The following is a 14436-nucleotide window of genomic DNA, read 5'->3' on the forward strand; positions in this document are numbered from 1 at the left end:
GGGTTCAATCCCTGGTCGGGGAGTTAAGAAATCGCAAGTCGTGTGCACGGCCAATTAAAAAAAAAAAAAGGCAAAACCAAAAAGCTAGGTATATATACACAAGTACACGCTACGGTGGCACCAGCTGTTGCAAATATTCACCGGCCCGACATGAAGGCTCTGTGGAGGAAGTCGGTCGGGACCATCTCAAAGTACCATGAGCCCTGAGGTCCCCCCCATCTTCAGAGGACTGAGCAACATCTAGCCTGCGTATTTTTCTATCACTTTTTGGCCAACAATAGTTTTGAAATGTCCGTTTTTCTATTTTGTGGAACGATTATTTGGTTTGAGGTCAGTAGTTAGGGGTGTAGTGTGAACAAGAATGCTAACCCTAAACCTCACCCTTCTGGACACTGAGCGCTTGTGCATTGGTGGGGCTCTTCTCCATGTGTGCTGAGGCTGCTGGTGCCCAGACAGTGACAGGGACCTTCCTCCACTGCCCATGTCACTTCAATTTTTCTGGAACAGTTATCCGTTTGTGGATAAGAAATGCTCTTGTGAGGCTATGAGAAAGCCATGAGAAATGTGGTTTGGGGGATATAAGCTCTCTTCCAGAAAAGACAGGGTGAATTTATGTGTTGAGTGTAAAGTAAATGTCTTGCTTGTTCTAGGTCTCCATTAAAAATAAAGCAAAACACCAAACGCAGGGTAAGCAATTCATCTAACTTAGTTGTTCTCAAAGAGTGGTCCCCAGATTCAGCATCACCAGCAACACCTGGGAAGTTGTTAGAAATGTAAATGCAGAATATCAGTTCCCAGCCCCAATTTACTGAAACTCTAGTGTTAAAGCTTGCAATCTGTGCTTTAATAAGCCCTACCTGTGATTCTGATGCCTGCTAAAGATTGGGAACCACTGTTCTAGCTCTTCTGATGGCAATTAAAAAAATTATAGAGTTAAGACATGACTCTCTTAATGAAAGTAAAACTTAAAATGAGTATTCTTCTAGTTTTCAGTTTAAATTATATCCATTGTCAAGTATTTATTAGATGCCCAGTTTTGAGTTTTCTATTAGAGTGGATCCTAATAAACAAATTATAAAGTAACAGATGCTAAATACTGTATTAACTGAGTGATTTATATGATAATCTCCCTTTCAGTGCTTTAGTGAGATTTTATCTTTTATAGGTTCACCCCCAAAAAACTTACTTCACAGTAGCAGAAAAAGGAGTTTTCCCAAAGATTATCATTTATGAATATCCTTCTTTGAGGCCCTACAGAATACTTCAAGGTGAGTCTAGTAGAATCTTTAAAATATCTCACATTTAAGGTTAACATTTTGAAGATGTAACATTATTGTAGCAGTCAGGGTCCTCCAGAGCAACACAGCTGGTGGGAGATAGATGAGAGATTTATTTGAAGGAACTGGCTTATGTAATTATGAGGGCTGGCAAATCTGAAGTTTGTAAGGCAGGCCAGCAGGCTGGAAATTCTTGGGAAGGAATTGATTCTACATCTAAGGGCAGAACTTCTGCTTCCTCAGGGAAACCTTAGTTCTGCTTTAAGTGCTTTCAACTGATGGGATGAGGCCCACCCAGGTTACCAAGGATAATCTTACCTGATTATAGATGTTGACCACATCTACAAACTATCTTCACAGCAACATCTAGATTAGTGTTTAATTGAATAACTGGGTACTATAGCCCAACTAAGTTGACACATAAAATTACCATCACAATTATCTTACAATTCTGTTTTCCATATAATTAATTTCAGTAGTCAATTTAAAAAAAAGATTTTATTTTTCAGAGCAGTTTTAGGTTTACAATAAAATTGAGAGGAAGTTTCAGAGATTCCCACATACCCTCTCCCCTCACCCATGCTTAGCCTACTCATTATCAACATAACTCATCAGAATGGTACATTTTTTACCAAGGATGAGTCGATGTTAACAGTCACAATTACCCAAAGTCCGTAGTTTCCCTTAGGGTTCACTTGTGGTGTTCTGTATTCATTTAGACAAATGTATAATGACATACATCCATCATTATAACATCATTCAGTATTCTGAATAGGAGTTTTCCCAAAGCCTGTCCTAAACATCATCTGTGCTCTGTCTATTCATAACTGCCCTACCCTCTTTGGCAGCCACTGATCTTTTATTGTCTCCATAGTTTTGCCTTTTCCAAAGTGTCATATAGTTGGAATTATACAGTATGTAGCCTTCTCAGATTGGCTTCTTTCACTTAGTAATATGCATTTAAGTTTCCTCCTTGTCTTTTAATGGCTTGATAGTCCATTTCTTTTTAGTGTTGAATAATATTCCATTGTCTGGATGTACTATATTTTATGTATCCATTCACCTATTAAGGGGCATTTTAGTTGCTGTCATTCATTTCAGTTACATATAAGCTTATATATAAGCATTCATTTCATTTACATAAAGCATATATATATATATACACACACACACACAGACATAAGCATACATAATCAAATACATTATTGCTTTTATTTTGAACAGTTATCTGTTACATCAATCGAGAATAAGAAAAATAAAAGTTTTATTTTACTTTCACTTACTCCTTTGATTCTCTTCCTTTATGTAGATCCAAGTTTCTGACCCATATTATTTTCCTTCTTTCTAAGGAACTTCTTTTAACATTTCTTGCAAGGCAGGTCTCCTGGCAACAGATTCCCTCAGTGTTTGTTGGTCTGAGAAAGTCTGTCACCCTTTTTTTTTTTTTTTGCGGTACGCGGGCCTCTCACTGCTGTGGCCTCTCCCGTTGCGGAGCACAGGTTCCGGACGCGCAGGCTCAGTGGCCATGGCTCACGGGCCCAGCCGCTCTGCGGCATGTGGGATCTTCCCGGACTGGGGCACGAACCCGTGTCCCCTGCATCGGCAGGCAGACTCTCAACCACTGCACCACCAGGGAAGCCCCATCTGTCATCTTTGAAGGGTAACTTTGCAGGGCGCAGAATTCTAGGTTGGTGTTTTTTAGGTAAGATTTTGTCCCCCCCTCTTTTTCTTTTTTCCCCAGTATTTTTTTTCTTTATCTTTCATTTTCTGTAGTGTTTCTGGGCATTTATCCTGGTTGGTGATCTCTGAGCTTCCTGGATCCATGGTTTGGTGTGTGACATTAATTTGGGAAATTTCTCAGTCATTATTGGTTTAAATATTTCTTATGTTCCTCTTTCTTCTCCTTCTGGTATTCCCACCACACATACATTACACCTTTTTTATTTGTCCCACAGCCCTTGGATATTCTGTTCTGTTTTTATCAGTCTTTGTTCTCTTTGCTTTTTGGTTTTTGAAGATTCTATTGAGACATCCTGTAGCTAAGCGAGTCTTTCCTCAGCTGTGTCCAGTCTAGTAATGAGCCCATCAAAAGCATTCATTTCTGTTACAGTGTTGTTGTTTTTTTTATCTCTAGCATTTCTTTTTGGTTCCTTCTTAGGATTTCCATCTCTCTGCTGACATTGCCTATCTGCTCTTATATGTTGTCTACTTTATCTGTTAGAGCCCTTAGCATATTGTAGTTGTTTTAAATTCCCAATATGACAATTCCAACATCTATGCCATGTCTGGGTGTGCTGCATGCTTTGTGTCTTCAAACTGTCTTTTTTTTGCTTTTTGGTATGCCTTGTAATTTTTTCTGGGTAGCCAGACATGAGGTACTGGGTAAGAAGAACTGCCTTAAATAGGACTTTAGTCACCTGGTGGTAAGGTGTGGGGCAGGGGAAGCATTCTCTAGTCCTGGGATTAGGTCTCAGTTTTTTGGTGAGCCTATGCCTCTGCACTGTGAACTTCACAAATGTTTCTCAGCATTTTTCTCCCCGCTTAGGTAGGACAGGATGGCTAGAATGGGCTGGGTTGGATATTTCCTTCTCCAGGTCAGTTAAGCTCTGATAACACACCAGCTGGTCAGGCTCTGGTTAATTAGTTTCCCCTGAGGGCAGACCTTATTAAGAAGAACAGAGGGCTCCTGGGTATTTCAAAATGGTTCCTTTCCCCCTCCTTCTGTTGGAAGCCTGGGAGGATTTTTCTAGATATTTTTACTTTAGGAAGGAATCTGGTTAACTCCTGGAGGTAAATCTCACAATATTGTTGGGGCCACCTTATGACTGGGTCCCCCTGGAGTTTTTAATTCTCAGACTTGTCCACACTGAGCCTCCAGCAATTAGTCAGTTAGAGTTCATGTTTTACTTCACCGGCAGCGGTTCCTTGAGCTGTTCTGGCTGTTTCTGCTTGGAAGCCTCTGCTCTGGTGAGTTGCAAATCCCTGTATTTACCTGGTGGTCTCTCCATTCTTGGGGGCAGGGGTTTGCCCTGGTTTCTTTCTTCTCGTATAGATCCAAGAAGAGCTATTGATTTTTCAGTCTGTTCAGCTTTTTACTTGTTAGGATGGAATGGTGATTTCTTAGCACCTCACATGCATAACCAGAAACCTGAAGTCATCAATTTTTATTTCATGAAATTTTCAGTGACAGATTTTAGATGAATTTCTCTCTGCTGTCTAACATGCTTTTGTGTCACCCTTCCCTGCTTCATAAAGTAGAATGTATTTTCAAAGTGTTTTTCTCATGCAAAGTGTGATTAAGATTTCTTCACCCTCCCCCTCTCCCCCCATATCATGTAGTTCATTCTACAGCCAAGGGTGATGAGTGATTTGGGAATTGTTTCTTTAGGGGAGTCTTGGCATTCTTCCACCAATGCACACCACTAAGGGTGCTCTCTCTCTCCTTTTTTAAATTTAAATAATACACTTTTGTAAAGTAAGTGCTGTCTGTGTTCATTAGACTTGCATTCATCTTTTCACCCTTTCAGATGGGGCTGATCTGGCCTATGCATATGTGGACTTTAACGGCAGTGGTACCTTGCTGGCCTCTGTTGGTGGCAACCCTGATCACACACTGACAATCTGGAATTGGAAAGAAGAGCAGCCCCTACTGAGGACAAAAGCTTTTTCCCAGGAAGTTTTCAAGGTTTCTTTCAATCCTGAAGATGACGAGCAACTTACTACATCGGGATCCGGCCACATCAAGTAGGTTGGGTGACTGATACAGGTGCTAGTCGTTTATTGTTAGGGTCTTTTCTAAGAGGATTGACCAGCTGGAGACATTTTTGCTGATGTTGTTAACATTAGGATAATTTTTAAATGTGTTATTTTAAAAACTAACTGTAGTGCAGCTTTTCTAGTTGGGTATGGAGATTTTATTACTGAAAACAGCATAGATAAAAGAAGGGGTTTTGAATTTTGCTTGCTGCCTTCTTTGTAGGCTTCATTTCCTAAGAGAGTTTGTATCATGTCTTACTAACATTGGCATGCTATGTTCAAGTTCATATTGAGCTTTCATATCCACAGTTCAATGTGTTGTAGTGATACTGTGAGATGGATAAGTCATCTTGATGTCTCTGAACTCAGTCTTCACTTGTAAAATAAGAATTATAACAGAACCATTCCTGATGCAGGACCCTCAATACTAAATGGTAACAGAGCCTACTCTTGATCTCAGGTCTCTGGGTGTTTTCCACTATATTATACCCTTTTGTTCTTTGTTCAGGATGGAATTGATTTTGTCCTTTATTTAACAACCTTCTAGCACTACTCTCGAGCTGCCCTTAACTTGATTCCCAGTGTCTCTTTATGAGAAAGACGTTTTTTAATCTATCTTAAAATTCTTTTCATTCCAATTTAAGTCTGGTCCTTTTGAAATATAGAATAATTGAACAGATTTTTAAATCTTGGGGGAATTGTCAACTAACTCTCTGCTGGCTATAGGTTAAAAATGCTAACTTTTCCATTGCTTACTAAGTGCATATTTTCTATGTACTATGTCTTTGGGGAAAGGTAGACCTTGAACAGTTTCATGTGTGGTGTGCTGTAAAAGAAACGGAGGAAATGGAAACAGATGATTAGGGGACCTACAACAGCCTTGGAGAAGGGTGTTGGTCATTTAGGCTCTTGGCTTCATATTATTGGCTTGTTGATACTGTCCATTATCTATTCTACATCCAGTTGGTAGGCCAGATTCTTTCTTTTTTCTACATGGTTTTCATCATTCTGACTATTCATTTGTTTAGATTATGAATAAGAAAATATTAGTAACTTAACATTTATTGACTTTATGTGCTAGGCACTGTTCTAAAAGAGGTTTTCAACAATTTCATGAGGTTGGTGCAAATAATATTCTCATTTTACACATGAGCAAATGAAAGTACAATGTGATCAAGAAAATCACTCAAAGTTACACAACAAATAAATTAGAACCTTTGGAAAACTTTTATATCCTCTAAAGTGGTACTATGCAGTAGACATTTCTGCTAGGGTGGGAGTGTTCTGTGCTGGCCAATCTAATAGACAGTAGCCACATGTAGCTATTGAATACTTGAAACTGGTCAGTCTGAATGAAACACTAATGTTTAAATTTTATTTAATGTTAATTACTTTAAGTCTAAATTAAAATAGTCAAACGTGTGGCTATTGCATAGGAAAACACAACTCTAAAATGTAAGATCTGCAAAGGCAGGGAATCTTTTCTTTTTGGGCTATTTTGCTTGATGCCGAATTCATATTGCCTAGAACTTTGCCTGACAGGTAGTTGATACTTAATACATTTTAATTGAATGAATGGATAAGTGAAATAATATGTGACTATGAAATATGTAAATGTTTGGGTGATATTAAAATTAAAATAAATAAAATTTCTTTGAGGTACATTCAGGCTCTTATTTGTTGGCAGGTTCTGGGAAATGGCTCTAACATTCACCGGCCTCAAGCTTCAGGGTTCATTGGGTCGATTTGGCAAAACAGCCACTAATGATATAGAAGGTTACATGGAGCTCCCAGATGGGAAGGTGAGTACAGCTACTATTCTACAATAATGAAATTATTGAAATTAAATGAAGTGATATACATATATGAAAGCAGTCTAAAAAGCACTGCCAATATTGGCAATAACAGATACTATAATGGCAAATATAATGAGCATTTAATTTTACCTTTTCAGATTATCAATTTTAATTCTGTGAAATTGTCATAATCCACATGTACATATCATTTTGTCTTTACTAAATATTATATACACATATAAAGTATGGGAGCATTTTCATATATTAACATAGTAACTTACTTGTCACTTTTTTTTTTTTTTTTTTTTTTTTTTTTTCTTTTTGCGGTATGCGGGCCTCTCACTGTTATGGCCTCTCCCGTTGCGGAGCACAGGCTCCGGATGCGCAGGCCCAGCGGCCATGGCTCACGGGCCCAGCCGCTCCGCGGCATATGGGATCCTCCCAGACCGGGGCACGAACCCGTATCCCCTGCATCGGCAGGCGGACTCTCAACCACTGCGCCACCAGGGAGGCCCCGTCACTTTTAACTATGTCATGGAGTTGCAGTGTTTATAGTGTTTATCTTTCCCTTCTCTCTTCTTTGCCATGATCCTCCAAGAGGACTTGCTGGGTCAAAGGTTATATACAGTCTTGTGGCTTTTGCTTTTATTACCAAATTATTGTTCAGGAAGATTGAGCCACTGTATAGTGACATCTACAACACTGCAATTTTAATCTGTTAGTTTCTTCTTCTTCTTTTCTTATAAAATTTATAGACATATTGCCTATAGGATCAGTTCTCCATTAATATTGTATAAGGCTTCCTATTAGGATGAGTTATATAGTATTATTTGTGGTCATCTCAGTTATAAGTAAATGCCAACATACAAATATTACTCTGAGGAACCAAATGGTCTAGTCATTGCCTAGTGGAATATTCTTAATTTGAAATCATGGTGTATGGTAGGAAATAAAAAGTCTTGGGTGCTGGCTAAATTATATATTATATATCCAAACCTATAAGATGATAATAAATCATTCCAGCTTCAAATTCTGTAAGAATTAAGCTAAAGATCATTAAAAACATGGTATGAGATATATCTGAAAAAGGTTCAGTAGAGTTTGTGTAGAGGTAGGGGAGAAAAGAAGCCATTTTAAATGAAAGAGCCATAAAAGGAAATATTTAGAGTTAGGAGTAAATATTATATATTTAGAGGATTAATTGCAGTACTCATGTTGGGAAGGAGTGGGAAATGAGATTGAGAAGTATGGTGGGGCCCTCGTGTATGAGGACTTGAACAGCAAGGCAGAACTATTAGGTGCTGGAAGAGTAGAGTTGCAAATGAAAGAAGTTATATATAAATTTGGCCTCAAATGCCAAGCATATTAGAAGAGAAATGTGGAGTCAAGGAGATGAGCTCAGAAGGAAGATACTGCTTTTATGTAAGAAGAGATGATGAGAGTCTGGACTCTTCTCAGGCCAAATGGAAGAGGGAAGCTAGACATGAGTGACATTTCAGAAAGAAATGCCTTATAGGCTTTGGTGACTTTTGGTGGTTTTAGTTACTGGACAGAAAAAAAGAAATCTAAGTAAAGACAAGTGGGCTGAGGCTTAATAGGTAGAATAGATAAGCATAGGTAGACTGGAGAAGTAGAAAAGACTGAGTAAGGTCATAAGTTCCTCTAGGTGAGAGGAAAATGGGGCTGCAGAGTCCTCGAGCAGGCAGGCAAGAATTAGATCAGAGTTCCCCAAAGGGCATTGCATGCAACATTCTTTTGCACAGAAACTCTATGAAAAGACTTTCCTGGTCAAATTCCTTTGCAGCTAGAAATTTCTCATGGTGATTCTCAGTGAACACTTCTGTATTTAAGCTTCCAAGGGGTCCTAGAGAAAAGAAACTTGTTTGACTTTGTTTTTCCTAGCATATGTCTTCTGAGGCAGCATTAGTTGGAATGGGAGGTTCTGAGCCACAGTGCGTGGTTTAGAACCCTGACTCCTCAGTAATTTTGGGCAACGTACTTAACTGTTCTGTGCTTCAGTTTTTTTACTTTATAAAATGGGGATAGTAATAGTCAGGACTTCCATTGGCCTAGATGGTTCCTTTGTGCAAATGAGAAAAACTGTCTTTTCTGGGAAAATAAAGTACCCAACCTATACAACAGCACATGGTATCCTTGGTTTTTAGGATTAAATAACAATATATGTTAAGTTCTCAAGCACTGCTTGGCATGGAGTCAATACTCAATTAGTATTACTTATTATGTTATATTAGTTAAACATCTTAAGAACTAGTGTTTGGTGGTACATACTTTGGGAAGTGCTGGATTAAGTGCATTAATGTGAAGTGGTTCTAAATGATCATCCTTATTTGAAATTGAATTATATTCTGCTATAGTTTGCTGAGTTTAGTACTGACCTCACAATTATCAAACATAACATTTGATATTAGCACTCTTAATAGAATTTCATCTATCAAGGACTTGAAACATGTCTCTAAATTTTGACCTGGTAATTCCACTCCTGGGTTGTGTCCTTAAGAGATGTACAAAGAAATCTACAGCAGATATGTTTGAAAAATTAACCAACATACACAATGAGGAAAAACTATGTATAATGCTAGGAACAAATATGTCAAAATGTGACAAGTGGTTGTTTCTGGGGTAGTGAATTTTCATTGCTGTATTTTATTTTAAAAGTTAAAAAAAAATTTTACTTTCATAACCAAGAAAAATCTTTAGAAACAAGTCTCACCAGCTCTTTGAAGCATATATACACGTTTGTCTGTCTTCATGCATGTTCTTTCCTTTCCACACACCTGCCAGGTGCTCTCAGGGTCAGAATGGGGCAACATGCTGCTTTGGGAAGGTGGCCACATCAAAGTCGAGCTGAGTCGAGCTTCAGGCAAGCCTTGTCATCAGGGTCCCATTAACCAGATAATGCTGGACGAGGGTGAAGTCATCACCATCGGGTCAGATGGATGTGTTAGGGTAAGTTTTCTTTACACTAGGACAGTAGCACCCATATCAAAGCCTTGCAGATCACCCTGTGGATTTTATCAGATTTTTATTTCTCACAAAGGTCACTTGATGAAGGAGATCAGTGGTCATTTACTCCTAGGGCCAACTCATTTTAAATAATGCTCCTCTTGTGGTAAATATTTAAATTCTAGTCAAAATTCATTTACATCTTGGCACTGAAATTTTCTGAGGGGAACTTTTGTTATTTTGATTCTGTTGTTGATATATCAATAGTAGCTTCGGAAAATGAATATCCATGTTAGCACAATATTAACAGAGGACTCAGATGTCCTTCCAAAATGCCTGGTATGAATGGGTCATTTTCTAGGGACAACGAGGCCAAACATTTGTTAGTTACTTTTTACTGAGTCTACCAATTAGAAATACAAAGGTGAACTGACAGGGTTTGCCTATGGATGCTCCTTTCTTCTGCTCTGTACACTAGTGAACTCGCTTGTCCTCACCTGTGGACACTGTCCTGCCCATAGTGTGGGCTAAGCTGGGACATTGCTTCTGCATCTCCGTCCTTCTGGCTGTTGTCACACCTCTTCTCCCACCTACCCATGTGTAGGTACCCTGCTGTTGCTGGCAAACCTGCAGTCTTCTGATTTGCCTTGTGGTCCCCACAGTATGTATTTCTACTGAGCCCTTTCATAAGAAAATATTCATAAAAGGGAGTATTCTCCAGACATTCTTTAGGAAGTAGTATTATCAGAAATAATGGGCCTCCCTGGTGGCGCAGTGGTTGAGAGTCCGCCTGCCGATGCAGGGGATACGGGTTCGTGCCCCGGTCTGGGAGGATCCCATATGCCGCGGAGCGGCTGGGCCCGTGAGCCATGGCCGCTGAGCCTGTGCGTCCGGAGCCTGTGCTCTGCAACGGGAGAGGCCACAAAAGTGAGAGGCCCGCGTACAGCAAAAAAAAAAAAAAAAAAAAAAAGAAATAAGACTATTATTTTTTTTTACTAGTATGGTTACTCTGACACTTACTGAGCTTACGTATGGCTCAAACAATATATTAGACATGTCTTCCACAGTTTATCCTCTTACCATGGGCTTTTTGAATCATGTTAAATTTAATTTTGTTCTATTTTACTCATTGCTGTGAGAATCTTTTGTCCTTTATTATGTCTACAACGTATTCACTATCCTTCCAAGGCATATGCCACCCCCAAATACATCAAAATACCAAGTGGAGGAAAACCTCAAGAGAAGAGAAGTTAAATACTTCACAGAGAAAGTATGGACATCACTAATTTGCTTCCCCTTTCAAAGTCTGCCCTTATCTCTTCAGTCCTCTATGTTGTAAATCTCTACCTCTCACCCTCTAGGAAAAACCTACTCCAACTCCCAGGAGTTGGTCTGACCCTAGGATCAGGGACTCTCCTCCACAAGTCTACTCTGTGGGACACCACCAATCCTCCCAAAGTCTGAGTTGTTGAGTCTAGGATGACGTAGCACGATGTGGCTATAGAACCATCCAGGCTGGGCTTTGGCACTTCACAGAGGAAGTCCTTCCGAGTCTCTTCACCACATGAAGTGAAACTGTGCTCCCTCATCCTTCCCTAGTACTATTCTGGTCTCCTATCCCAAGAACAACAATCCTTATCTGAATAGTACAGTCTAAATCTATGATAAGGAAGAGAAACATTATCTCATGAAGACATTACCTACATCCATTTTTCTCTGCTTATAATGAAGATAGTGCTTGAATCATTAAGCAAGAAGGTCTATGTCCCCTTTCCAGGAGCCCACGGATCTAATGTAAGGAGAGGCTTGTCATGATGTCTCAGTGTATGACTGAACCATTTATTCCTTGCAGCCGCTATATATGAAGTAAGGCCTGACAGAAACCTTGAAATAAAGTTTACTTTGGGCAAATTAGAATTCTTATTCAAGTCTGTATTTTCTCACTAATCTCCATAAATAAAAAGGAAATTATAATAATTCATTATTCCCATTTCAGAGCAAAATCCCAGGGTTAGATTTTGTCTGGTGTTTTAATTATACCTACTCATTATTTTCCTGAAACAAGAAGAAACGACTTTTGAAAAAAAATGGGGCCTTCTCTGGCTTAGAAAATATACATTCAGAAACTGCTGATTGATTAAAGTATTTTCCTATTTTTTAAGATATGGGATTTTGAGACAATAGACACTGCTGATACTATAGACGAGACTGGATTGTTAGAGATAGAGCCCATTAATGAACTTCAAGTAGACAAGAATGTCAGACTCTTCTCTATGATAAAAATGAATGAAATTGGAAATAACTTTTGGTTGTCTCAGGTAAGATGCACTCTTCTCTCTTTGCTCTTTAAAGTTATCTGGACATTGGGACTTCCCTGGCGGTCCAGTGGTTAAGACTTTGCCTTCCAATGCAGGGGGTGTAAGTTTGATCCCTGGTTGGAGAGCTAAGATCCCACATGCCTCGTGGCCAAAAAACCAAAACATAAAACAGAAGCAATACTGTAACAAATTCAATAAAGACTTTAAAAAATACATTAAAAAAATAATCTGGACATAAAATTAAAATAGTATAATTTATTGTCACTAAATCCATTGTACTATTAAGACTACTGTTGATACTACAATGAAGAGTTCCCTGAATTTTGATATTTAATTGACTTGTATTTTATACACAGAAAACAAATTAGCATTTTTATTATGTTAAACTGACTGTAAGTTTTATGAGATTGCTTCATTTATTGTGTCGTTGTGTTCTAAGATGCATGGAAGTTGCTATTGTTTAATTTCAATCACACTTTAAAATATATGTAAGTTTTTGGTATGTTTTATCCTTTAACTAAATCATAAAAAAATTTCTTTAATTTGATAAAAGTCTAAAATGATGAACAAAATATTATTAGGTATTTAATTTTTTAGGATTCCAATGGAGCCATATGGAAGCTTGACCTTAGCTTTTCAAATATTGTAAGTTGCCTATTTTTATTTTTTTCTAATTCTCATAGTAAAAACCTTTGTTGTTATTCTTTAAAAGATACTCTTTTTCCATATTTGATCATTGTTCTCATCAAAAACTTGCTCAACATATCCAAAGAATTCATACTGTATCTGTTTCTTTCTCTCCTTATGACTTCACATAAAAAAGGATCTATCTCATAACAGAATTTACAAGAAAAGTGGCAATGACAATGCCTAACATTATACAGTGCTTTACAGTTTTCATAAACATATGGCATTTTAATGTTAATCCTCACAACTACTCTGTTTTGTAGGCAGGCAGTTGCCATCATCTCATTTTACTGATGAAGAAATGGAAACTGTCATTTGAAGTGACTTGTGCCAAATCACACAGCCATCAAGCGCATCATCTGTCTCTCCTAATTCCAAACTTCAGCGCCCTTTCTATCTTACTATGCCTTTTCTTATTTCTGTTCAGATAAAGTCACACATGATACAGGGTTCTAACTGCATTTCTTTAAACTTGGCCTTAATTCTGTGTTAACCTATCTTTGAGCTCTAATAGGATCTTTTTTTTGTTATCAGACCCAAGATCCAGAATGCCTCTTCTCCTTCCATTCTGGAGCCATTGAAGCCTTGGCCGTCTCTCCTCTCACTTATCTCATGGCCACTACTGGCTTGGACTGTAAGTAGGAACTCATATCTGGACCTTTGTGTTTTGTTTTCAATTCATTTTTTTAATGTGTTTGATTAAAGCATTTGAGAATTTTTCCAAAAGGGAAGCTTCTTGATGCAAGTGAGGTAAGTTTCAGGAGAGGGGAAAGGGCCCAAAATATGGCAACCATGGTTATTGCGAGAGATTAAAATAAAGACACATCAATAAGTTACTCGTGAAAATACCATTCATCTTGGTGTTATCCACATTCATGCTTTTCCTTTTCTTTCCATCTCCTTTCTTCTTTCTTGACTTACAGTGAATCTATGTGGACTGTGCAAGGTGAAATTTATCCACCAGTCAGTCATCAGTTGTTTCTTTACTACAGTCATCCCTTGGTATCTGTGTGGGGATTTGTTCCAGGACTCCACTGATAGCAAAATCCACAGATGCTCAAGTCCCTTATATAAAATGGCATAGTATTATTCATGTTTATAAATTACCTGATTGAGGGTATACATGTAAATTTTTAACTAAAGAAAAGCCATTAGATTATCAGTTGATTTAATTTTTATGATGTTTCTTGTTTAGTGCTTAAATGTGGAGTGAGTTAAAGTTATTAAAGATATTTACATATAAATAAATATATATATATAAATAACTTGTTTCTTTTAAAACTGTCTTTCTGTAGGCTCTGTTAGACTCTATGATTTTGCTAGCAAAACTCCTTTGGTTCAGATAAAATTCAAACAAGGAGGTACTGCCCTTGCTTGGGTACCACGATTGGTAAGTTTATTGTTATAATGAATTTCTACTAGAATCTATTTGTAAATATGGTATATTAGTGCTATTTCTTAGAAACACAGATATTTTCTGACTCTGGATTTTAGAGAAGAACAGAAAATTTAGTTCACTCAGAACATGATAGAAATCATATCATGACTTTGCTATTGTGGTTTTGGTTCTGTTTTAATGAAAATCTATTGTTATGCCACCTAAAGTTTAGAAATAGTTCCATGTTAAAAAGTAATTAC

The 14436-nt window shown here is 37.9% G+C and overlaps 1 protein-coding gene across 2 annotated transcripts in view; it reads left to right on the top strand.

Annotated features, from left to right (window-relative positions):
• Positions 1-14436, top strand: part of CFAP44 (cilia and flagella associated protein 44) — a 136748-nt gene that overhangs the window by 17746 nt on the left and 104566 nt on the right. For both annotated transcript variants that reach the window (XM_082625891.1, XM_082625890.1), the window contains 8 exons: positions 1166-1268; positions 4805-5021; positions 6721-6835; positions 9632-9796; positions 11956-12111; positions 12709-12756; positions 13333-13432; positions 14094-14188. In XM_082625891.1, coding sequence (XP_082482017.1) covers positions 1166-1268; positions 4805-5021; positions 6721-6835; positions 9632-9796; positions 11956-12111; positions 12709-12756; positions 13333-13432; positions 14094-14188 — 999 coding nt within the window. The remainder of the gene's footprint in view (positions 1-1165; positions 1269-4804; positions 5022-6720; positions 6836-9631; positions 9797-11955; positions 12112-12708; positions 12757-13332; positions 13433-14093; positions 14189-14436) is intronic.

This window comes from Mesoplodon mirus, assembly GCF_964341445.2.
Source record: "Mesoplodon mirus genome assembly, chromosome: 6".
Classification (NCBI taxonomy): Eukaryota; Metazoa; Chordata; class Mammalia; order Artiodactyla; family Ziphiidae; genus Mesoplodon; species Mesoplodon mirus.